General features: G+C 40.0%; 1 protein-coding gene across 1 annotated transcript; it reads left to right on the top strand.

Moving 5' to 3' along the window:
* Positions 1–1679: 1679 nt before the first annotated feature.
* On the top strand, positions 1680–21979 carry C7 (complement C7). The gene is made up of 18 exons (NM_001318402.2): positions 1680–1828; positions 2106–2161; positions 2828–2903; positions 3831–3972; positions 4719–4860; positions 5663–5801; positions 6982–7116; positions 8038–8281; positions 8869–8982; positions 9374–9540; positions 10504–10732; positions 11252–11423; positions 11791–11878; positions 13179–13311; positions 14273–14464; positions 15530–15626; positions 19058–19242; positions 20696–21979. The coding sequence occupies exons 1-18, from the start codon at positions 1823–1825 to the stop codon at positions 20881–20883; spliced, it is 2505 nt and encodes an 834-aa protein (NP_001305331.2). The 5' UTR covers positions 1680–1822; the 3' UTR covers positions 20884–21979.
* The last annotated feature ends 1132 nt before the right edge of the window (positions 21980–23111 follow it).

Here is a 23111-nt window from a genome sequence, read left to right on the forward strand (position 1 = left end):
CTGAAAGGACTGGTATACCACCATCTGCCAAGTTAACAGTTTTGTCTTGCCAAAATGGTTCTTGCAGGTAGATGCTCCATTAATATTAACTCTTTTGAATAAGTGATGGAGCACTGAACAGGCTGCCCAGGGGGGCTGTGGAGTCTCCTTCTCTGGAGATATTCAAGACCCACCTGGACACCTACCTGTGCAGCCTGCTGTAGGGAGCCTGCTTTGCAGGGGGGCTGGACTCAATGGTCTCTGGAGGTCCCTTCCAGCCCCTACAATTCTGTGATTCTGTGATTCTGTAAATAAAATTTCAACAACTTCACTACTCTTTAGGAGCAGACCCACACCACACATATATTCTTTGCTGGTTGTATTTGGCCTTGCATCTGTTTACTTGTGTGTGTTATCTGTGAGCAAATTACAGCATATCTCTATCTTGAAGGGTGTTGTAACTAAGACGTATTTACAGAAACTGACATTTCTATCTAAGCCATTAAAGCAACTAACTGCAAGGCATATGTCTGGAGAGATAAAATAGTCTTTAGAGTTCCCATATATCAGGCCAGCAATTTGGCTGAACTGTTTTAATCATTTCTTACTAAGGCAAATGACCCCTAATAATGTTGCACAAATCAGCCATACAACTTAACAGGAACATGAGGATTTCAACTGGAAGCAGTAAAATATATATAAAAGGGAAGAAAGTATATAAATCACATTACAAAAGAGGCTCATAGTTAGTAAAAATGAAAAGTATCAAAGATAGTCTGTACCTTATATAAATGGGATCTGTGGTTCCCAGCTTCTGAAAAATGGGCACAATGCCCCTGACACAGATGGAATAACATGACTGAAGACCTGGGCATCTTCTCAAGGAAAGTGGACCACACCAAAGGAGTGCAGAATTTAAACGTCCCCCTAGAGGAATGATGTGACATTAAACATTTTCTCTGAGGACTGTGCTAAACAGTTCCAAATAGATGTAGTGCCTGAGATGTAGTATCTGAAGAGATTTCAGATAGAGGAGCTGCTTTTCCACGAGGGTCTCCTGCTAGGCTATGCTAGGATAAATTCACAGAAAGTTTTGTGTTGTTTCCTTAATAGAATAGATCAACTCCCAAAAGTAAAAAAAATAAAAAATAAAATAAAATAAAATAAAATAAAATAAAATCAGAAGAAAAAAAGAAGGCATGGCAGGGTGGGGAAAGAAAAAGTGAACCCCAAAAAAGAAGCTGCTGATGTAGCGTAAATACCTGTGGCTCTCACAACAGGGCCATAATAAAAACAGGATAAAACTGTATTCATATCCATCAGCTGATTTTCAATATGAGAACCAATACACAGAAATCAACACGACTGCAGAAGGGAAGACTGAATGTTCATGATCAGAAACTTTGACAACATCAGCTTAAATCTAGAGCATTTCTGCCTGCTGGAGGCAGAGACCAGCTCTGGTACAGTGTATGTGACACCAGGACTGGCCTGAAAAGTCTCCTTCAGAGGAAGGAGATAGTGACAGATAAAGACATTCTTCCAGTAAGCACTCCTCACAACTTTCTGCCAGCCCCATTCTGCCCAGCCAAGCTTTGATTTATGTGTCTTAAAAACACTGGGAAGCTCCAAGAGCAGCCTGTGTCCCCAGAGAGCACTAGCTGGGTTAAGATAAAATTCCTCAGCAGTGTTCAGCCTTTGGGGGGAAAGAAAAGCAGAACAGCAAGGCAGAACGAGCAGAAACATACAGTAGCAGACAGACTGACTGACTCCTTCAGCTGCTGAACCGAGTGGAAGCGTATTTTCCCTGGTAATTGCTGGATGTCTGTGTGCTAATTCTAACATGAAGGTAAGACAATTGCTTACTTAATTTGTACTGATGAAGTGGATATGGCAAATGTAATAAAATATTAATTAATGTGGAGAAATACTTGGCTGAAAATGTGACTGGGCAGTATTGGAAGAAAGAAGAAAACTGACAAAGCTGGGGAAAATCAGTGCACTATTGTCCTTACTTCTCCAAGCAGAGTAGTGTAAACATTGCAGAAAGTTGGAATAGCTGCACGAGGTAATGGAAAAATAAGGAAAAGAAAGAAGTAAGTTTGCTTTGCTTCTCTTTTTTTCAGATGCTGGGGATTTTTCTGTTGCTGGAGGTTTCAGGCTTCTTTCCCATTTTTTCCAGGTGAATATTTATTTAGAAAATAGCATGGTACAGAATAAGCATGGATAATTTAACTGACATTGTCTGTTGCATGTTGTGGGGCTGGGCTTAAAGGTGTTTTCAAATTAATTTCCTGGCAGAGAAGACACTGTTTGCTGTCAGCACTGCCACTGTTATCCATGGTGACAGGCAGAAACTGTGGTGTCCCTCATCTCTCTGTTTGGTGGAGGAGGAGCAAGCAGTGGTGTGAGCCCGCAAACCACAGCTTGCCCTGAGCCAGCCCCATGCTGTGGGCAGGTCGTGCCCCTATGCCTCCTGCTTATCCTGGAGGCATTGCAACCCTGACTGCTTCCCAGACACCTCTGGATGTGGTCTGGATGCTCTCTAATTTGCAATGTGAATCTGGTCTTTGAAGTTAGCAGTGGATTCACAGAGCCTTACTGACCTTCAAGACAAGGGAACATACCAAGTTTCTTGCTGATCAGTGACCAGAAAGGTTGAGAAGGAACTGATTTTATTCTTACAAATGAAAAGCAAATCTCAGTGGTTTTAGAGGGAGCCTGATGGCTCCCCTCATTTTCTTTGGGGAAAGATGTTTAAGGAAGCTTCTCACTAATGTGTTTGAATGGAAATAACGGACAATATTCCACTTTTGCTTTTGTAATGCAAAAAACCCTGCCGGGACAGCCCTTCCCGTCCAGTCAATTGCCATTGGAATTCTTTTGGCCCTTGGTCCGAGTGTGATGGCTGTACCCACAAACAGGTATAGATAGACACATTTTTAGGTATGCATGATTTCACAAACATATGCTTTTTTTTTTCCCCAGTAATGAAGAATCTGTTCTATCTCTAAATTCAAACCAAGTTTCAAACAAAAGCACCTGAAATGCCTTCTCCACAGAAGAGCAAGAAAGGTTGCTGGACCCTAGAGAAGGGAACTCTCCAGTCTGTCTTCTCTGTGCGCTCTTTCAAAGCTGTGGTATTCACACTGTAAGATAATCTGTGCTGGTTTTGTTTCGGTGGTAGTTCCAAACGGGTTAACTGAACTGCTCAGTACACCAAGACGTTCCTCGGCTGACGCTGACTTGTACCACTTCCACCCATTTTTCATCAGAGGGGTTGTATGTCAAGGGAAGAAAACTTTGTTGCAGAATATTACACACAATGAAAACAAGTTGATGATTTTGAAAGTATAATTCTATTGATCTTACCATTCATTTTCTTTCATCTCATTTACTTTTATGTTGCATCATTTAGGGAGGGATAGATCAAAATTAAAGATGTGCTCCGAAACCGTACTTACACTTCTTAGAAGCCAAAGGAAACCTATTTAATGCTAGATTTTATTATATCCCTCAATAGCACTTTCATTTGAAGAATTCTAGCAAATTCATATGGGCATAATTAGACTGTTAATAATATTAAAAAAAACTGAAATTGGTCAGCACTTTCCTCCTTTTGGTTTCCTATCAGATTATTGAACAAACCAACCAAGTTTATGTCTCAATCTAAAGACCACATAGTTGTCTTACTATTAACTTGTGAATTTGTTACCATATTGTGGCAATACGAAGTGTGGTTAGTCTTAGAAAAAGGTAGTGAATACAGCAGTAGAGCAGCATCTTGACATCAGTAAACTATTTCTGCTTTGCCTTTCGATTTTCTAAGATCTCTCTTGGTTTACATTCAGGTTCGAAGACGGACAGTAGCGGTTTATGGGCAGTATGGGGGAAACCCCTGCTCTGGTGATGCCTTTGAAACAAGACCCTGCACCCCAACAAGGGGATGCCCAACAGAGGATGGCTGTGGCGATCGGTTCAGATGCTCTTCAGGTGCAATCCAAGATATTTTTCACCATTTTCTGGACTTTGAAGTGAAAAATTATAACTTTGTTGTCTTTGAAATTTATAAATGAGTAATGCCATGGAAGAATCCTTGACCTACAATTAGATTTAATTTAGCAGGAAATTTTTTCTCTTTCGGCCTCAGATGTGCTTGTTTTCAATTTTCAATTTACTGAATTGCTTCAAAGTACGTTTTTGTGTTTAATTAAGAGAAGGTAATTAAAGAATGGAACCTTAGATGACATTGCTCAAAACTGATCTGGGCTATATTCGAACATCTTAGAAACCACCTGGGTCCTAGACACCCAGATTAATGCTAGCATCCAAGCAACTTCTGTTACCTTCACAAAAAAGACACACTACCTCAGTGGGTAGATATTTATCATAGAGAAATATGATTAACTTGTTTTGGTGCTATCAGAGAGATAATCAGATTTAATCACATGTGATAAGGCCACAAGATGAAAGCATAGCAAGTAAATTTATAAATAAACTGTTTTATTAATGTATGAGAAGACTTAATTGGCTGTGGCTTTCGTGAGGGTACTATGCGCTATTTCTTAATGCCTGCATTTACTGTTGTTTCACAATCCCTTCTGAGCACACATAGTCTGCTGTGGGAATGGCCAGCTAATTAACATCACAAGTAAGTGGGACAGTCACTTTGATTTTAGGTGATGTTTAATTTTAAACAAACATTTCTCCTTTGTCCATGCATTTTTGTTTCCCTCTAGGCCAGTGTATTAGCAGATCTCTCGTGTGCAATGGAGATCAGGATTGTGAAGAAGATGGTACTGATGAAGATCAGTGTGAGGAGAAGTTGACTGTATGTGATACTGATAAAACACCTCCAAATTCAGAACTTACAGGACAAGGGTAATGTACTGTGCAGACCTCATTAGCACTGGTGCCAAATGCTTTCATATTTTTATTGTATTTACAAGCTCCTGCTATACAGACAGAATTCCTGGGCCAGTGGTAGAGCATCTGATATGAAAAAGTGTTCCTTACAGCTGCTTCCATCATCCTAGTGGCTCAGTGCAGCTGAGATGTACTAGCAATTTTAATCTGAGGCAAAGAATAGAGCTTTCTATTCTACTATTTAAATACATCTTCTAATATGTGAAATCAGATGTAAGCGACTAAAACATAACTATCAGAATGGAAAAAAAATGAGCCAGCAACATTCATTCTTCTTGTTTACTGCTGTTTTACTTAGTACTGTGGATCCATATCTATTTCTCCTTTTGCATCCTACCTGCAGTCTAACAAAGTAATTATCTCATGTTTCTTTAGCATAGTTGTATCACTTGGAATGTGATATGATTCAGCTATAGTATAGAAATATTTTTGAATGGGTGTCCTGTTGTTGCTGTTCCACATGAATTGCTGGAAAAATAAAAATAAAATCACTTGTGATAAACATAAATATCTTAATGTCAATCAATATGTGTCCATTTTTGTTGAAAAATTAACAACTTTTTTTCCATGTGCTTACGTGTTCTTGTTCTACATATGAAAGGATCTGTCAGTTGAGTTCCCCTTTTCTTAAGTAAATTAGATTATGATCTTAGCTGCAGATACAGCAGTCAGTTGTAACAGGATGGTAACTTTCAACTCCTGTAGAGGAATTTCTTTCTCTGTGTCTTAGTGATTTTTCATACTTTTATTCTTGCAGCTTTGATGCAGTCACTGGAGAGACTAGGGGAAGAGTTATTCATACAAAAAACTTTGGAGGACAATGCAGAAAAGTCTTCAGTGGTGATGGGAGAGAATACTACAGGCTGAGTGAAAGTGTTCTTGCTTATACCTTCCAGGTATGTTTCCATAAAGCACAACTTAGTGTTTAGAGTAACAACTATAATGGGGAGGATGAGAAATTTTGCAGGGTCCTTAGCAGTTAGGCTTCCCTAAACACAGACGAATTATGCCTGTTCCCTCTCTGCAGAAACCCCAGTAACTGTGGCTGTGTTTCATCTCTCACAGAATTAAATGCAGAGAGAAGAATCCTGTGCCACTGTACATCTGCTGGCTGGAGTTATATCAAACTAACACTACTGCCAATAGCAAAAAAGTTTCAGTGCCACCACGGTGTTTTGGGCCATATGACATTAGATGCTCTGTGAACGTTTTGTCAGCTCATGCTAAAAGAATCGGGTATATTAAAAGCTAAAATAAATAAATTAAGGTATATAATTATTTCAAAGGTGTATACATATGCTTATTGTTTTGAAATAAGCTAGCTTATGTCTTGCTAAAATGGAAAGAAAAAAATGTAATTGCTCAGATATGATTTCTAACTCTCTCACAGCTGGAACATAAAGCTACTTATTTATAATAAGCTGCAACTTGAATCACATGTTGGCACCTGTGATGGTGCCATGATGTGCACCTGGCTTTGGAATACTTTGTGGAGATTTTCCTTTTGAGATGCTTTATTTCAAATCACTGTCTTGGGGATTTTGTTTATCTCCTTCTTATCAAAAGTATGCCAAGCAATCATTAATGTACTTTATTACGTAATGCAAATACTTCATACACAAACTTACATGTATATATACATATACATACATATGTCACAGAATCATAATTTTTAAGGCTGGAAAAGACCACTAAGATCATCTAGCCCAAACATCAACCCATCACCACCATGCCCACTAAACAATGTCCCTTAGAACCACATTTACACATTTCTTGAACACTTCCAGGGATGTTGACTCCACTACCTCCCTAGGCATCCTGTTACAATGCACTACCTCTCCTCATGGGAAGAAATGTTCCCTAATATCCAATCTGAACCTTCCCTGGTGCAACTTAAAGCCATTACCTCTCATCCTATATGTAACGCACTTTCACTACACTTTATGAAATCTGAAATGGATTCAGCCTGAAAAACACCTCAGATTTTTTGCACCAGGAAGGACTTGCTGTACTCTGTATCACTTCTAACAGCCTTCATGAACCTCTTTATACAGAATTCTATCTTCCATTTTCTAGGTTAAAATTCAGAATGATTTCAGTTATGAATTTTTCAACAGTAGCTGGTCATATATGAAGCACACAGAAAAGAAGAAAAAATCAAACAGTGGCCACAGTTATTCGGAGAAGAAAAATGAGCAACAGAGCCGTAAGGTATGTGTGAATTGCCAATGTAGCTTGAAATTTTGCATGAACATTTCCGTCATTGTTTTCATGCACTTTTATAGAGAGATGCACAAATCCATTCTGCTCACATATTTTTGGCAGAAAGGGCATGACAGAAAAGAAATTCCTTAAAATCTTTTCAAAGAGATCAATGGTTTGGTTGCCAATAAAGATGGCTTGGCTGCTGTTCTTTTCTTTCTCCATTTTACATCTTTAACAGTGATTTATTTATTTACTAGCTTTTTTTCCTCCATATTTGAAGAAGAAAAGCATCAGCTTCTTGTTATAATTGATTAATCATTTCCATTTTCTTCCACACATTTTTTTCTCTACTATATTTGTGAGTGTATCAGACTGAAAATATTCAAACAATACAGTGATTAAATTATTTTATAGTATATTTTCCTCTAATAGCACTCCATTAAGAGAGAACTTTTGCTTTTGATATGTATAAAATGAAGCATTAGATAAGTAATTTGCGAGTGACTCTCAATTAAGAAGTAAAACCTCTATCTTACAGCAATCAAAATCAAGTCACAAACATATAAATTTTATGGCCTCTATGCTGAAGAGGATAAGCTTGTCTTGCTGCTCTAACAACAATGTGTTTTGAGACTTAGTCTAACAGAATTCCAAAGGAACTTTGGGAGGCTGAGATGGTGATCATTGTGCAGGCATGTAGGCTTTTATGTTCAGTAGCATCTTCAAAATGGCTACAACACCTTACAAATGAAGGATCCACTAGATAAAAACAGAGTAAAAAGGAAAGCTTTTCTGGTGCCCCCCGTTTGCTTTCAACAATTCTATAAACCTGTGTTCAGTATCTGATATCACATCTTCATCATCTGGCTGATAGGTACTATCCTTTTAGTAAAATGAAGCATGACTGATTTATTTTCCTTTCCCCAGAGTAGACATCTGATGGTTGTTGAGAACACTGTGGAAGTTGCTCAATTTATTAACAACAACCCAGAGTTTCTCACTCTTGCGGAACCATTCTGGAAGGAGCTCGCCAACCTTCCAGTCTTCTATGATTACAGTGCCTACCGAAGATTTATTGAGAATTTTGGGACTCATTTCTTACACTCTGGATCTCTAGGAGGACAATACAAAGTTATATTTTATATGGATACCGACAAAATGAAAGCAGAAGGTAGAGTACCAAGTATTTGTTACCAGAAAGAAAGCGAGCAAACAAGAATAAAAATTTCTTTAGATGTTCTTCCAGCTAATACCTAAAATCTAGAAAGAGACTTCTACTTGTCATCACATTCTCTTCATGGGCAAAAGAAAGAAGATTATAAAAAGTTTCAAACTACACTGTTCAGTCAAAGAGCTGCCTCTGCGACCTACAGTGATCTGGGTAGCCAAATTATCCCAGTTGTTTCAGGACCCCACTAGGCTAAAATAGAGTTGTGGGGCCAATCTGAATCTCAAATAATGTTAAAGCTTAAACACTGCTTAAAAGTGGAGGCTGGGTACAATCATGCTCAGTGGGGAGCAGTACTGTAGGATTAGAGATTGCTGAGAAAAAGAAAGAAGAAATAAGCCTTTTCCAGGTACACCCCCCATCTCCATCTGTAGGCTCTAGAAACATGTGGACCGTCAGACATAACCTGCTTTTTAGCTGCCTTCTTATTTTTTTCTTTCTAAAGCACATTTGAAGTCAATAGGCAACTCAGAAATGAACATAACATGCTTTCTATGTGCAATACTATTAATGGATGGATTTATCTGCAGATATGAGCATAACAGATATGTATCAGTGTACCACATCAGGCTGGAACTTCTTCATTGTGAAGAAGAAGAAAACAAAGTGCTCCAAGCTGGATGAACTGCTACAGACTTCTTCAGGTGAATGTTCAATAGTGACTTGTACAGTTATGTCTACAGCTTCCACTGTACCTTTTAAATATCTGTCAAAATGAGGAGCAGGTGTTCATAGCTTTGTTGAACTGCACCTTGACATCTTGAATGCAAATGTCTAGTTTAAAAGGCTCCCTAGCACCAATGAAATGTAGCTGATGATTTCCCAATAACTACTAACTTTTCTGGACACCTGCAAAACCAGATATTTATTGTATATTATCCGTGTAGGACTCCTTGATACAGGCACAGATGGCTGATCTGCATCAGTGAGTCCTTTGACTACTTACTAGTACAGATTTTGCATATATCATTTCTATTACCATTTGCAAATATCACAACGATGGCATTTTCTTTATTTTTCATCCCAAATCTTCAGGAAGCAGTGGCAGTAAGATTAGAGGAGATCCATACATAGAAGGTGGAAGCCCAAGTGCTGTTGCTGGCCTTAGTTATCTGGACCTGGATGATCCTGCTGGGAACAATCAGAGATACTCCACTTGGGCCAGATCTGTGACAGACTACCCCAGAGTAATTAAACAAAAAGTAAGGATGGCTTCCTGAAGCACAGATGAGCAGATGGGATTACTTCAAGGGGAGAAATGATTAAGCTATAGCTGGTGATTAATCACGCGGTAGTCTGAAATCATTTTGTATTCAGATTAATTTATAAACTAAATAAAAAATTCACAGGAAATGAATTCCATGAAGTTAACATGAAGTGATAGCTGTATCATACTAGCCTCTGGCAAGTCAATACTTACACTTTTACAAGCCTTCAGTAAGCTTAGTAGAGCTCTGTGTAAGGATAAGGGATCATACTAACACTGGAAATTGCCCGGTTTCCACATAGCCCTGTTTCTGAAAGGCATATTGGCAGGTTTCACTCAGCTTGTCAGCTTCTCTGTATCCTTTTTGTCCCTCTCCCTTTTCTCTGCATGCAGAAATTTGGTATAACCAGGTATTCAGGTAGCTGGACACATAAAGTTGATCATGACCATATTCATCACTACCTTGTTTAAACTCCTTTTGGAAGCAGGCCAATATAATGAAAAAAAGGTGTGATAGCAAAGGAATTGTCAGGGGATTTTCAGTTAATGCAAAATGTTTTTCCTTATTGTTGCCTTCAGTCACTGCTCAGCGAAATGACGTGATATCCAGGCTTTTGAATTGGAAATAGTTTGGCAAGGATTAGGGTTTTTGTACCTTGCTGACCTGTTTTATAGTACACATTTATCTCAACTGTAATATCATATCTCAAATACTTTTAAACATATCTAAGGTAACCAGTAGCTTTAAGGGATGCTGTTTAAGCAAAGCTGAATTTCCAGAAAAAGGTTAATATTAAAAATTAGCATAAGAATTTAGCCACAAAGGAAATCAGCGCATCTTTCAAGTCCCAAGTGCAGGAATATATATTACAAACCATTTCACATGACAAAATATGCTTACACACTCTTCTATCTCTAGTACAGCTATTTAATATCAATGTTTCTCTATTCTGTGCAGCTAACACCATTATACGAGCTGGTAAAGGAAGTACCCTGCTCCTCAGTCAAAAAACATTATCTAAAGCAATCCATTGAAGAATATATGGCTGAAAATGATCCCTGCAAATGTCAGCCATGCCAGAATGGGGGTGAGGCAGCTGTGGAAGGAACTCAGTGCACGTGCTACTGCAAGCCTTACACATTTGGAGCAGCCTGTGAGCTGGGAACTCTCGTGCAAGATCAGCCAGGTGAGCACTTTTTATGCTTATAAGAGTTCAGAATTGACATACGTGCTTTCCTGCTTCTGGAGTCTGTCCTGCTGCATGAACCACTGCTGCCCAGCATTCAGCTCAGGAGGATCTTCACATGAGCCTGAGACTTGCTTTGCATGTCCAAGCAGTACTTCACAAAGGATCATTTGTATTATTATTGTTAAATGCAGTGGACAACGTTAACAACTCAAACTGCAACCTTCTACAAATAAATAAATAAACACATAAATGGGAAGGAATAGCAATATAAGTAGGAAGGAATATGTACTAAATGAACAGCCATCCGTAAATCTTAAAAATTTTGTTCTTTAATTTTTTACTTAGCTGTCTTACAATTGTAAGTAATTCCAAGTCTGTGGGATTATAGTTACAGAAATGGTGAGTTTGGGAGAAATCAGATCATTGCCATCTGGTTTTTTGTGTTTGCTTGTTTGTTTTTAAGGACAACAACCCTATAGAGCTGTTTAGCGTGAAACATTCTCAAATTTTCCATAGGTGTTGTTGATGGACACTGGAGTTGCTGGTCTTCCTGGAGCTCTTGTTCAGGGGAAAGGAAAGCCAGGAGCAGAACGTGCAACAACCCCTCCCCAAGTGGCGGAGGGAAGGACTGCATAGGAGAGCAGCATGAGAGCAGGCCCTGTGAGGATGAAGAGCTGCAGCACTTTCGGTAAGCAGAAAAGGAATATCTGGGGTATGGATACAGGAAGTGTTAAAAATTTAATCCAACACACCACGTAAGCTATTGAATTCAGGGAGAAGGTCATTTACTGAGCTGTCACATTTAAGCTGAAACAAAATGGAACTCAGAAGTTGTGATTCTGATAGAAAGTGTGACTGGAAAATGGATTGAAAAACAGTAAATGTGACACTATTCTGTTCAGTACTCTCTCAGATAACCTGGCAGTGCCCACTTTAAGTACAATCCTGATGTAAGTGGGACATATGATACTCGTGAAATTAGGCTTCTTTGAAAGTGTAGCATTTTGAAAGGAAAGCTGAATTCAAACTTAACCATACTTATGTTTACATTATAGCTTTATTGAGCCACACTGTTTTGATACATCCATAACTCCTACAGAATTCTGTTCACCTCCTCCTGTCTTGGCAAATGGATTTGTTCGAGTAAGTTATTTCTATTACTCCATTATCTGTCCTATCCCTATCAGCAGTGTTTCAACTTCAGTTAATGCAGAGACCTACTTGCAGCCACGTATTTATCCCGGTAGGCTCTGTATCAGAGCTACTGCATAGCGTCTTTCTCAGCAGTTTTCCCTGGCTGAAATTTACAAGATGTTTGCTAAGACTTTTTATTAAGAATAAAAGTAAACCATAAAGTCATCCAGAAACCAGAACAAAATCTCTACTTTTCAGTAGCATGCTGCCTATAGAATAAAGAAATCTACTTGTACCATTATCCTAAAGACATATTAAAAAACATCTGCGCTTTGTGAATTACATAGTAATATAAAGGAAATAAGAGAGAAAACGGCATAGAGACTATGCAAGGTCATCCAGAATGTCCACAGCAAAATCATAAACAGATTTTAGGAATCTTCAGTTTATACCCTGTGATTCAGCATTACACTCTCTTATTCTTTGTTGAAATTATGATATGTAAAGGTATTTGTGGTGATTAAATTGGGCCTACATAACAAGGGGGAGAAATTCTTCAGAGTATTGATTACATCTTCTTTATTTCTGCTCAATAAATAGATAAAAGAATACGTTACAAACACATTAATTGTCTCTGCACAACTGCAACCAGAGGCAAGGTCCTAAATTTTGTGCTCTCTCTTTTGCTAGTGTTTTTTTTTTTCTCTAATCAATAGTTGTCTCCCATATCAGAGCTATTGGTTCAAAAACTAAAGGTAAATCCCTGCACTTTGACATGTAGTCTCTCTTTTTTTTTTTTTTTTTTTTTTTAATAATAGTCAGATTTTTCATATAACAGAGGGATATATAAAACGACAAATGGCATGTGTCCTGAAGTCCAGCTCCTCTGAGTGACCGTTATCACATTCACCTTGAGGGAACTGATAATATGTCTTCCTAAGAATTAGCAAAGCCATACGTTGTTCACTGATCCACTTGTAAGGCTGTTTAAGAGCTTGTATTCCTCCTCTAATGCTTGATGACGGATATATTTGCAGTTCGCTTAAACACTGGCAAGATAGAACTGTTCCATCACTGATGTGTCAGTGCCAGATCTCTGGCAAAAGGTGCCCTCAAACCTAGCCCTACCTTAATTTAGTAAGCTAAGGTAGCCAGAATATTCTGTATTTTGCTGATTTTTTTTCCCACATCTCCATTTTGATCACATCTTCTGACTATTGATAACCAGCACTGCCCACAGTATTCCAGAGACTCTCTTAATCACTTTTAGATTATATATTCCAAATAACACCTATTTATTTTCTTTCAGAATGCTGAAAACTCATATCCTGTTGGGAAAACCATTGTTTATGCTTGCAGACATGGATATGCTCTCATTGGTAATCCTGTTGCTAAGTGTGGCAGTAATTTGGAGTGGCAAGGCGGAGACAGATATTGCCAGGGTATGTCTGTTTCTCACTTTGAAATACAACTTAATTCCTGAATTCCAGTGAAACTTCTCTGAATGTCTGCTTTCCAGTAGTAACAGGGGAAATGCACACTTGTATTCCCTAGATCCCTAGACAGAATTTGGTGTATGCTGACTTTTATTTTGCTGCCACATTTTTTATACTGAATAGAAACATGTCCAAGAGGGCTGGTTTTAAGAAAGACAGGAAGTGGAACAAGGAGAAAAGTCCAGTCCAAGAATTGCTTTCTATGTGAAAAAATTTTGTTCCTTAATTCAGTCCTGTGGTGCAATCCAAGAACTATTGATATGAGCCAAGCAAACTGAGTAAAAGGTCCAGAAGGCAGCACTGAATAACTACAAAGTTCTCAAGTAACCATCTTATCATAAAAGCACAGCTTCAGGGATCACTTTACATCTTGGACAGTCTCCTCACTCCACTCTTTTCCTCTTAACCAGTCCATCATCCTTAGGGTTTTTTTTTGCCACAAGCGTTTCTTATTCAGTATTGAGTGGGATTAGAGACTTTTCTTCTTTCCCCTTCTAGCCATAACTGACTACTACAAAGGCTTGAACACCATCTAACTGTGCATCAGAACTAAGTCCTCAGGATGTCCTAAGGCCCTGTTTGTATGACCTGACCATACTAGTTTGTTACTCACTGGTATGAGTCCTCAGCAGAAGCATGGGTCAGACCTGCAGGTAGCAGGAGGAGATATCATCAGAGCATCCTTGGTACTGCACATTCACTTTCCTGGTGTGATGAGTTGCTAAATGGTCATGCTAAAATGATCAGTTATCAGCTCATGATCAGCTCATGCTAAAATGATCAGATATACCTACAGGAGAATCATCTAATCTTATGATTTGATTTCTTAAGAAACTTAGGAGGAGATAAAACCCTTTTCTGTAGCCCACTGGTTCACTGTGGCTATCTCAAATGCTTCATTCCTTAGAAACTTCTTGCCTCCTGCCTCTCTTGGAAGGGGGGCTGCAAGGAGAGCCATGGAAACCTTCATACGAGATTGGTGAGAGAATAACTCTGTCCTGTCCACATGGCATGCATCTAGAAGGGGCAGACTCCATTTTGTGCGAGCCCAGTCTCAAGTGGACTCCTGACATGAAAACCATCCAGTGCAAAAAGGCAGGTAAGCCATTGCAATCCTCCAAGTGCAACACAGGAGTGTATTTTCTGGGTAGACCATTGGTGGTATAGATAGAACATAGAACTATAGCTGACATGGCTGCTATCCAGGCGTGCCTCCTACTGTTCAAGTATGTTGTCTTTTGGTCAGCCAGCTGCTGCCTGAGGTAGCCTGATTGGAGATGAAGGGCAGGTGACAATCAGGCTTAGACTAAAAGAGCAGCAACCTCTGACTTTCCCATTCTCAGTCATTCATCACTGTATCAAATCTATGTGCATATCAACCACAGGAATTTCTGAGAGATTTAACATGTCTGTACATAGTTCAGCTCACCACTGCTGAAGTACAAAAATACCAGTACATGCCAACTTCCCAATTCTTTCAGCTTAGCCTTACAAGCCCTTTTTTGTTTTGTTGGGTTTGTTGTTGTTGTTGTTTGTTTTTGTTTTTTGCATCATGTATTGAAATTCCAGCAATGATTAGAGAGTTTCAAATGCTTCCATCTTTAGAAATAGATTGTGTCTTGCTTATGGGAGCACTACATTTGTAGAACTGTTAGAAAAAATAGTGAAGATTAAGGACTGTAAGTTGGAACTTGCAGCTTTCATTACCATCAGTGCCTAACAATAGTAAGACTCGCTATTTCAACATAGGGCTTTGGAGCCCTAGCTTTTCTGGTACCAGTAGTGAAGCCAGTAACTCTGAAACCTAATGATAAAGCTGTTGCTAGCAATGATTCAGCACTGCTAAGATTAGCAGAGACTGACAGCTGCTGCAGAAATGAGATGGGTGTTTGAGCTTGAACACAGTACCTGGCTCTTTCCATCTGACTCATGACCTATGGATAAATTACTGTTCAGTAACTTTGTAAAGTGTATCATATATTTTTAATAATGTTGGTTCCCTCTGTGCAGTAGACACTTTTAATGAACATGCAGGTTATGATTTTTTGTCATGGCTGCATAATCCAGTGCCTTTTATGTTCAGCTGGTAGGATACTTTTGGAGTAGAGCTATAGCAGCCCTTGTTTTTCTGACCCTTGGCATTGTCTGTGTTCTTTTACTTCAGTTCCCAGTGTGAAACCAGAAGTGACAGAGCCTAAATGTCAGCCATGGGAGAAAGTGCAGCAGTCGCAATGTGTGTGCAAATTGCCCTATGAGTGTGGGTAAGTTCAGGCTGGATTTAGCAATGACCTTCTCACTTTATTCAAGTCCAATTAAATTTCTTAAGTTTTCATTCTATGACACTTTAGAAAGATTTACTCACGAGAAGCAGGCATTGTACTTTGTTTGCTTTACAGCTCAATCAATGTCCTGCTCATCACTTACCTGCCTTGTCAGAGCTGTCAGTGGGTTTTAGCAATGATGGAATTTGGTTAGATGACAGAAGGTGAAGGGATAATTTCAGTTCCACTTGATCCGTGAGATAGATGAAAAAAGATAAAATGATATTTTGAGGATTTAGAAGATGGAGGAAAAGTTAGAACAGAGACCCTTGGGATATAAAGCATCAAAGCAGTAAGGTAGGGAAATAAAGCAGCTTTCTTTTCCCTGGTAGGGACTGCAGCATTACTAACAGCACAATAACCTAATTTCCCATTTACACAGCCATTTGCACAGATCAGTTACGTCACCCTTCCTGACCTCATAACTTGCAGACCAGCGTTTATTTCCTGTCTGATCTAAGCCTACATTCAGCAATAAGCAGTGCAGGACAAAGGTATGGAAATGAGTCGAACTGTCAGTTCCTTGCAAAATGTTGAAGGAACAGAATCAAAACAGAGAATTAACAGGAAGAGGCCTCTCAGACCATCCTGTGATGACAGCCAAATATGCCAAAGAATTCAGCACTCTAACATCTGGCTGGTTTTCAAAGATCAGATAAAGTTTTCTATGAATTCACTGCTGAGCTTTAAACATGAAATCCAGCCAGCTTATATCACAACAAGAGCTAAGCAGTTTGGAAACTTAAGGATAACAGACTGGATTGGTCCTTTCCTCATATAGCAGGGAGAAGATATTTTGAAGTCCTCTCCAGTGATTTCAAAGTAGCAGAATTTCTCAGTGGAGTAGGTGTACTTTTGTCATCAATAATGCCCTGCACGGTGACTCCGGTTATAAGCCAAAATTAACACAATTTGAACATCTTAGAATTACAATGGGTGATTTTTGTTCAGGTTTTGTAGATCCACTGGAATCTTAGCCAGTATTTGAAGACATTCCCTTGCACAAGTGTGAGGTTTGTAACAAGCCTGTTAAGAGTCTATTCCTATATTTAAAATAGTCAGTTGTTTTACTAACCTAGTCCTACATATTTTGTCTCAGTACTCACTCAAGTGCGGCAACAACGTCTTCTCTGGTCCCTGGATGCAGTGAAGTTATTTAGGGGGGTTCACAACACTGGGGAAAGGCTGGATAAAGTCACAATAACGTAAATTTAATTAAGTGCACTCAGTTATGCATTTAAGCTTCAGTTAAAATTAATCTACTGCCTCCTGTTTCTATTTTTTTTTAATTACATTTTAAATGGCAGGAAGATAGATAGCAGTCATTTTTGTTACTGATGCTGTCTTTTTGCTGTCTTGAAATAACACTTCTAATAATAGAAGGATAAGTCATCACCTGTCAAAGCAGACCAATCTGCCAGCCTACCAATGCTGTAGGACAAAGGCATGTCAGTAGATCTTGGTCCTTCCTCAGAGTGCAGAAGTAACCCTGTTTGCTCTGCTGTGGTGGTGACACTCAGCAGCAGCCACTGCTTAAGTGGTGGGAACAGTTCACATGGGAAGAACCACCGTGGCTTCAGATGCATCACAAATCCAGTGACAGCACAAGAACCCCACAGTGTGGTGAGGGGTCATTTGTCCCTCATGACAGTGCCTGAGATTACATCTACCTTCACCACTAACAGCCAGAGAATGATCCTGGGCAATGGAGCTGCTGAATCCCTAAAGCAGCTCCTGGCAGAGTTTTTGGAAGGGTCAGCTCCCAGGTAGCTCCAAATACAGCTCAGGAATTGTGAGGGTGAGGGACCAACTCTAACAGGCCATTGGTTTTGGTCTCCTTTTGTGGACAGAGAGAACATAACAGCATGAACACAAGCTTTCCTGTTTGAAAGGGTGTGAGGTGAGGAAAGGGTCATAGTGCAGCTAGTGCATTAAGATGGATGAAAAATCAGCTACTGGAGGCTAAAGACTATCACCACACTTAATCACAAGATTCAAGAGTTTTTCCTCAACAGTTATTTGTGTAGCATCCCTGTCTTGGCCTACGTTCTTTTAAAACATATGTGCTTGAATACAGTTTTAAGATGTTAATCACTTCCAGTTCAATTTCTCACTTAGTTTGAACTAAAAACTGCCCACCTCTCATAGCAGGTGAAAGGGAGAGAAAGTATATGCTGACTTACAGCTGCAATTTCATTTCTCATAATATGTTCTTCAGTAAAGGCATGTTCCTTCCCCCCGCCCCGGGTAGAAGTTGTTGAATTCTTTCAGGTTCCCTTTACACAAGGGCTCTTCCTTGCCTTGGATAATCTTTATTGCACTGCTCTGAGCCCCCTGTAACAGTCTTTCTAAATTAGTACAAATTAATAAATTCTCTTATACGTACAGATTCACTGTCCTTTTTTTGATGCATCTGGACATGTTGATTTCCACTGACTTCTCCCCAGCTGATCCAGCCATAGCAAATAGGTACAGCAATCTCAAGATAGTTTGAAGTATTACTGCACTGTAGCTACAGATCGGCAAAATGGAGCATTCATTCCTTGTTTCTGTCCCAGCAATCAGATTTCCCTGTGTTCAACCAAGTGGTGAAATCAGCCTCCATCCCCTCTGCTGCTGATAAAGTGGTGCAAAGCGAAGACATTAACACAATCCTATCTGACTTCTCTCTTTTCAGCTAAATTAACCTGCCTCTTCTACAAAATTTTGTCCTTAAGGCTCAGATACTGAGATTTACCCTTCTCAGGCAAATATAAAGGCCTCTGAGCAATTTTAAACATAATAAACAACTTAACTTAAAGATTAGATGCTTCCAGTGGATCACACTGTTATTCCAAATTTAAGCTGATATTCAAAACTTAAGAATTTCCTGTACCCTTACTGCTAAGATAACTTTGACATCAAAAATCACTGCCCCAGCCTCTCATAGGATGTGCAGCCAGATAAGAAAATGATGCAATGGAGAGAGATGCACAGTTTCTGTTATTAGCTGCTTGGCACTACACATCTGTTGGGCTCTTGCTGTGCCTCAGAATAAAAGAGTTAAACTCATTCTTTATGTCAACAGAAGATCAGTAAGGAAAATACAGGTGACAAATGTAGCAACTAGTATTGTGACTAAGCACCATAGTTAAGGGGCCCGTGGCAAGCGAGGAGCTAACATCTCAGGGGCAGCATTGTGTGGAGAACAAAAAAGTCTGAATTATTCATGCATCTAAGCCTCAAGTTCACCACTGCTTTCTTTGGATGTACCTCACTGAAGGGTGAAAACAAGAATTGGGCACTGAATGTTTTCTGTTCTCTCAGCTCTTCGTAAGACATACCAAGATAAAACACTTTTAAATGACGTGATCCCTGCTTTTTATTTTCAGTCCTTCCCTGGACATCTGTGCCACAGATCCAAGAACAGAGAGGAGCGTACATTTAACTGTTTGCAAGATGTATGCCTTAGAGTGTATGGGTAGAAAATACTCTCTTACTAATGCAGCAAACTGCAAAGCACGTCAGGCAGCTGAGAGATCATGTGGGTCATGCTGCTCATGGGAGAAATGTGAAGGTGAGAGATTCTTCATGATTCTAAGCGAAATTTGCTTGTGTGAACAAAACAAAGTTCATAACCTCATTTACACCCATTTACAGTGGCAGTGGCCCTGTGCTGGTGCAGCACCTCCAACCTTCCCAGCAGTATGGGGCACACACTACTGCTGAGCGGGTACAAGCCGTTCACCCAGTGTTTGGTGTCTTGAGTATGGCAGGAAGGAAAAGAAACCCCCCTGGGAGATAGTAACAGAATGAGCAGTCTACAGGAAAAGCTTACACCAACTCCCTCCCCAGTGGGTTATCTGATATGATGTTCCTTGGGAAGTTGTGGGTGAAGCTTTTGCCTTACTCTTTTTTCACTGTTTTAAGTTTCCCAACTCAATACCTGCAGGAGTCTTTGCTGTCCTCAAGAACAGTTAGGCTTTTCCTGGAATTGGATGAGCTATCTCCCCAGCTGTATCCTGTGGCAAGTAATTGAATATTTCATTCTGTACCACCTAGAAAAGCCACTTGTTTTTGTTTGCACTTTGCTGCATATCCCCAGTTTCTCATATTGTGAGCAAAGGTGAAGGAATATTCCCCCAGAGGAAAGAAGCCCAATCTTTTGCAGTCTGTGTTCAGTGGAAGTTCTCAAATTCCCTGATCTAATTTCCCTGAGTGTCGTCCATTACAGTGCATTTAATGGAGGGCTGGCAGAAATGGGAAGATAAAGGAGTAAATTACGTTTTCAGAAGTGCCCCAGATAGAAGGTACAGTTATTGTCATATTCTGACAGTAAAAAAGATTGCTTGATAGGAATTTGTCTATTTTGTCTACCAACACCGAACAGACAAAAATAATACAAAAAGAAAAAAAAAAAAGATAACAAAATTGGATGGAGCTTCAGCAGAGACAAACACACCAGACTGAAATACACGGTTGTGAAAAGTAAATCTCAGTCCTCCTTACATGATTATTTAGATGTTGGCACTGATACAACTATGCGCATTTAGTTGTAGGAGCAAATCCTTTTGCTGTAGTGACACTGCCTATAGATGAGTAAAAATGCAAGCTATGTGTGCATGACTAGTTTGTTAGTTTCCAAGGACAGACCCCTCATTGTACATGGTATCTGGAATCCAGAGCAGTAGGTTCGCAAACTGGCGTTAGCAGATTTCCAGCGGTAACATCAGAGATATCTCAGAGCAATAAGCCGTGCAGCTGATGAAGCTTTCCCACAAGCACAGCCAACCTAGCTGAGGAGGAAGGCCTGCTGTCTGCACTGGGCTCCTGTTGCAGCCAGCACCACCTGTTGGTGCTTCCAGTTTTGCCATCAGACCTGAACGCCAGCTCATGTTGCAATTGGCTGGGAAGAGCGCCCTCCGCACACTGCTGTTACTCCCAGTAACATTTTGCTAGGAACGGTTTGGTTCGCGTTGCATTGGGTCAGATGCCATCCTGAGTGCCTTTTCCTCTGTGTCCTTGCTCAGCGCGATCCAACAGCTGTGTGTGTGACGAAGACGCGCCATGCGAGGAGGGCGGCATCCGGGTCTGTGCTGCCGTGAGCGACTTCAGTGCCCACCAGACCATGACAGAGTGCGAGGTCGGGCGGCTCCAGTGCCGCGGGCAGACTGTCACCATCGTCAGCATCAGGCCTTGTGATGCGCAGACCAAATGAGATGTGTTATGGTTCATTTTGTTTATTGCCATGGGATAGGTCAAAATGTGTCAACTCTTGGGCAGGACATACTTCAAACCATGCTCTATCAAATACAGGCTGTGCTGTGAAGCCCACTGCAGCCCATGGGGCTGTGTGCATTGGCTCTGGTCGCACTGCCCAGGGCCCTTCGTTAGGCAGAGCCGCACTCTCTGATGATCCAAAGGCTCTTGGCTTAGGCCCCAAGCTTAGCACTGGCAAGTTTTGTTTGCATTCCTGTCACAATTAAGAAGTGTTCCTGAACTGCAATCGCCAAAGCAGTGATGGATTACACTATATAGCATGGCAAATGCATTTTTCTGAGAGCAGCACAACTATACACATTTGCTGACTAGATAGAGTTTCTTAGAAAAAGAATAGGCTTTACAAAATAAGACATACGACTCTTCACTTTTAATAGAGTAACTTCTTCCTGCTGTGCTTCATTCAGCTGTGCAAACAGCATCTATAGCATTGAACCTGTTGCTGAGCCTGAAGCTTTTAAAGGTCAAAACAATGTGCATTAAAAGCAAAGTCAGCTTTAAGTAATGAGAAGAATGTCTTTGCTCAGTTTCTTCTACACAGAAGCACTTCAAGAAAAATCACCATTTTACACTGTTCTAGCTATCACCATGAGCTACATTTCTAAGCGCAGATAACTGCATCACATTTGTCACATATATTTATGCTTGTGCCAATACCTGTTTGCTCACAGACCATTGCATAGGGAAGTCTACCATGGCACATCTTTCTCAGAGGGACCTATTAGGGAAAATACATTCTTGCAGGCATGGAGAGAGCATACGATCCCTTGGAGACAACCTTGGAAGAAAGACAGTTACTAAAAGCAAGGAGTCATCAGGCAGTGACACCTTTGCTCACCAAGGTTGAATCTTGCAAGTCAGCTGAGGTGCCCCTCTCGACTGCCCTTTCAAAGGATGGCTGCAATGACAAAGGGGTGGGTGGTGAGCAGGAGGCTGAGTGACCAAGCGAGTGCAGCGCTATCAGCAGGAAGCTTGTGTGCTTTGTAAGTAACAGATGTTGTTTCTTACTATCAATAAATGCCTACCAGAATATACATCTCCCTTGTTTTTTTCATGTTTGTATCTGCAACTTACGTAACTCTTGTAAACCCTACCTTCAGCTGAAAAATGCTTTGCTTTCTGTGGTGCTGGAAATGAGGATTAAGCCTGGATCTTAATTGTTATTTTAATTACTCTTCTCGTGTTTTTTTTTTTTTTTTTTTTTTTTTTTTAGAAAATTGTAAATTTTTGCAGACATCTCACAGATTAAGATAAGCAGAATAAACACCAAATTTGATGCTGAATATGAAGGAGCAGCATCTTTGGGGAACTTCTGAGTGTTTGGCCCATGTTTATTCCCAACTTTCTAAAGCAGCATTTCTAATCTTTTTTTTTTTTGGGGGGGGGGGAGGGGGGCACAACACAGGCTTTGACAATGAGCCCAGTGGGTATCATTAGTCTTCATTCCTGCTGGAGGGAAGAGAAAACCATTGAGAAATTTTCTCATAGAAAATAGAAAAAGAAGAGTGACTTGGTAATTTGTGCCTTCAGAAAGGAAAATGTAGAAAACCAGTACAGGTCATCAAGAAATCCTGAGGTTTTCTGATTAAGGTACAGTTGAAAAAAAACTAAATTGCCTGTTATTCATCTTCAGATATCAGTAGCAACAGATCCCCATGTCCATAAAATAAATTAGTCTGAGTTAAGACAGACAAAATATTAATGAAGATTGCATTTCAAATTCTTCATCCAGCCCCTTATATCTCACCATTCATTTGACACACTGAAATCTCTTCAGGGCTCCTGTGTTCCTCCTCTTTCTTTCTAATGATCTACTGCATCTTTCCCACTCCTCAACCCAACCGGGTCCTGCCCTGTAGATGCCCTGTGGACCCTTTTCCTCCCAGCTGCCTGCTTGCAGGTTTCCAGCACAGCTGTGTGTGACAGCTTCTGTTACATCACAGTCCTTTCCCTGCTAGAATTGTCACCTTCTGTTCTCAGTTTTCGTATTTGCCTGGGTCAGAATGTACTTCATCTGTCCTGAAAATGTGAGGACATCTTATGGCATTTTAGGAAAGACATTAAGCCTTCTCAAAAGCAGAACGGAACAACAAAAAAAAATCCAGCTGAATGCCTAACACTGGAGGGGAGGAAGTAGTATTATGAGTAGGTAGGAGTCTTTTTCAA

Source organism: Gallus gallus, chromosome Z (genome assembly GCF_016699485.2).
Source record: "Gallus gallus isolate bGalGal1 chromosome Z, bGalGal1.mat.broiler.GRCg7b, whole genome shotgun sequence".
Taxonomy (NCBI): Eukaryota; Metazoa; Chordata; class Aves; order Galliformes; family Phasianidae; genus Gallus; species Gallus gallus.

Bases quoted from the DNA above. Each gene is read 5' to 3' on its own strand.
- C7 (NM_001318402.2), top strand. The intron at 14,465-15,529 runs GTAAGCCATTGC...CTTTTACTTCAG, and splicing joins CATCCAGTGCAAAAAGGCAG to TTCCCAGTGTGAAACCAGAA. The intron at 19,243-20,695 runs GTGAGAGATTCT...GTCCTTGCTCAG, and splicing joins CTCATGGGAGAAATGTGAAG to CGCGATCCAACAGCTGTGTG.